Source organism: Triticum dicoccoides, chromosome 6B, assembly GCF_002162155.2.
Source record: "Triticum dicoccoides isolate Atlit2015 ecotype Zavitan chromosome 6B, WEW_v2.0, whole genome shotgun sequence".
In the NCBI taxonomy this organism is placed as follows: domain Eukaryota; kingdom Viridiplantae; phylum Streptophyta; class Magnoliopsida; order Poales; family Poaceae; genus Triticum; species Triticum dicoccoides.
Window position 1 is genome coordinate 37614820 of NC_041391.1, and position 1962 is coordinate 37616781.

At 45.9% G+C, this 1962-nt stretch overlaps 1 protein-coding gene across 1 annotated transcript; it reads right to left on the reverse strand.

The window, feature by feature from the left end:
- Window positions 1-365: 365 nt before the first annotated feature.
- Window positions 366-1544, reverse strand: LOC119325258 (vignain-like). Its single transcript, XM_037598998.1, has one exon. It carries the CDS (start codon window positions 1477-1479, stop codon window positions 514-516), a length of 966 nt encoding a protein of 321 aa, XP_037454895.1. The 5' UTR covers window positions 1480-1544; the 3' UTR covers window positions 366-513.
- Between the last annotated feature and the right edge of the window lie 418 nt (window positions 1545-1962).

Here is a 1962-nt window from a genome sequence, read left to right on the forward strand (position 1 = left end):
ACAAAATCAGAGTATGGAGCCACCATTTGTCCCGCAAATTTCTGCGGATCATCGTGGAGACTCCATTGGTCTATGTACTTCTGACTCTAATCGCGTTTGTTTACCTAATCTGAACCATATATTTAACACCTAAAGGTTAAATATTAATTTTTTTTGGAGAAATTTATGTGTTCTCCGAGAATTAATGTGAAGGCTACATTAATGCATTTAATCAGTAATTATAAGATAGGAGTGAATCAAATGAGAAAAGACGGGTAGAGAGAAATAAATTATAGTACAAATCAATAGTAAGTCTAGCTGTGCATTCAATGTTGATCACATGGTTACACAGATGAACACCGGTTTCCTTTTTAGATACACTGCCATTAAATTATTTTCATGATATCATTCCTACCTTTCTTACTTATATTTCACTGGGTACGATGCATGCACCAGGATGCCACATAAGCCCTTCTTGGCGGGACCAGCACCACGGGCCATACGGATGTAGCCGTTTTCACCCCATTTTTCTCCTCATGAGTTTTTTATTATCCAGTAATCTATGCGTTTCTTGGGGTCATGCTCATCGGTGGTGCCATAGCCCACCACCGTCATTCCGTGGGTCTGATTTGTCCCACACGGACCCACAAAGACACCTCCTCCATAACGTCGGAAGCTCTTTGTGTCAAGCAACACAACGACAGGTTGGGCCGCCACCGCCTGCAGCAATGCCACCTCATCATTATTAGGCACCCATTTGAAGCCGCCGATGGTGACGACGGGGTTCTTTCTTTTTGGCACCAAGCAATAGCCATGCTCACCGGCAATGTATGGGTAGTCAGCCTCTGTGGCGATGCCGCCGTTGTTGATAATGTACCTGAAGGCCGATGGCACTCTGCCGTTACGACAGCCAAAACTTCCCTTGTCACAGTCTATGAGCTGCTGCACGGACAACGACTTTAGACTCCTGGTCCTTATGGAGTTGATGCCCTCCACTGCCGCCGCCGCCGCGAAGGCCCAACAAGCTCCGCACCCTCTCTGGATCTTCACGCTTGTCACTGCCGACGGGCGTTGGTCATACCCTGTCATCCGCCAATCTACAAACATTGGGAAGTCGTTGCACGCTGCAACGGCACCCTGTGTGAACCGGCCTTGGCGTCGCTTCCCGCCATCTGACAGGAGGTCAGAGCAGCGACCGTGCGTGTGGTCAATCTCTTCATCGGTCATGTCACCAAAGAGGTTGAGGCTCAGCTTGTAGGGTGCGTCCCCTTGGTTGAATTTGTGGATCATGTGAGCATTCTCCTTGAATACGCTGAAGCGCATGGCCTTGTCACGAAGGTCGCGCCTCACATTGTGATGCCCAGACCAGCGCTCGTACAGTGCCCATAGGGACTCCTCTGACGTCAAGTCTCTATCAGTGATGTCCATAGAGCTCGCCACCATCATAGCGGCAGCAAGCACAACGGCCATGAGTAGTATTATTGCAATTTCTCTTGCCATTGTAAGTACTAAGCGGTTGCTTCAAGTGTCCTAGGTATCTAACTGTGTAGCGCAGAGTGTCCTAGGTAGCTTTCATCCTCCTTATATAGCAGAATTCTCGTGGTGCACACACAGTTTCTGTGTATACCCTGAATAAACTAGGAATTGCTGAAGTAGTGAACCGACCATAGGCAAGGTTATCACCAGAAAATTTTGAGGTACACAATGAATCTGGAATCTGCTAGTAATTGTTAGAGACATTTGTGCATATGTAGCACATATCAAAGTAGTCTATCTCTATATATGTATTTGAATTTATCTATATCTATATCTATCTATTTATCTATCTATCTGCGTATACTCCGAATTTAAGAAATGGTGAAGTAATGGACCGATCGTGTAGGCAAGGTCGTCACTAGAAAATTTTGGGCTACAAGGTGAAGCTGGTAGTAATTGCTAGAGATATTTGTACATATCTAGCACATATCAAATCTGTCTATCTCT

Excerpts from the sequence above, each read along its gene's own strand:
- LOC119325258 (XM_037598998.1), bottom strand. The coding sequence starts at position 1,479 with ATGGCAAGAGAAATTGCAATAATACTACTCATGGCCGTTGTGCTTGCT.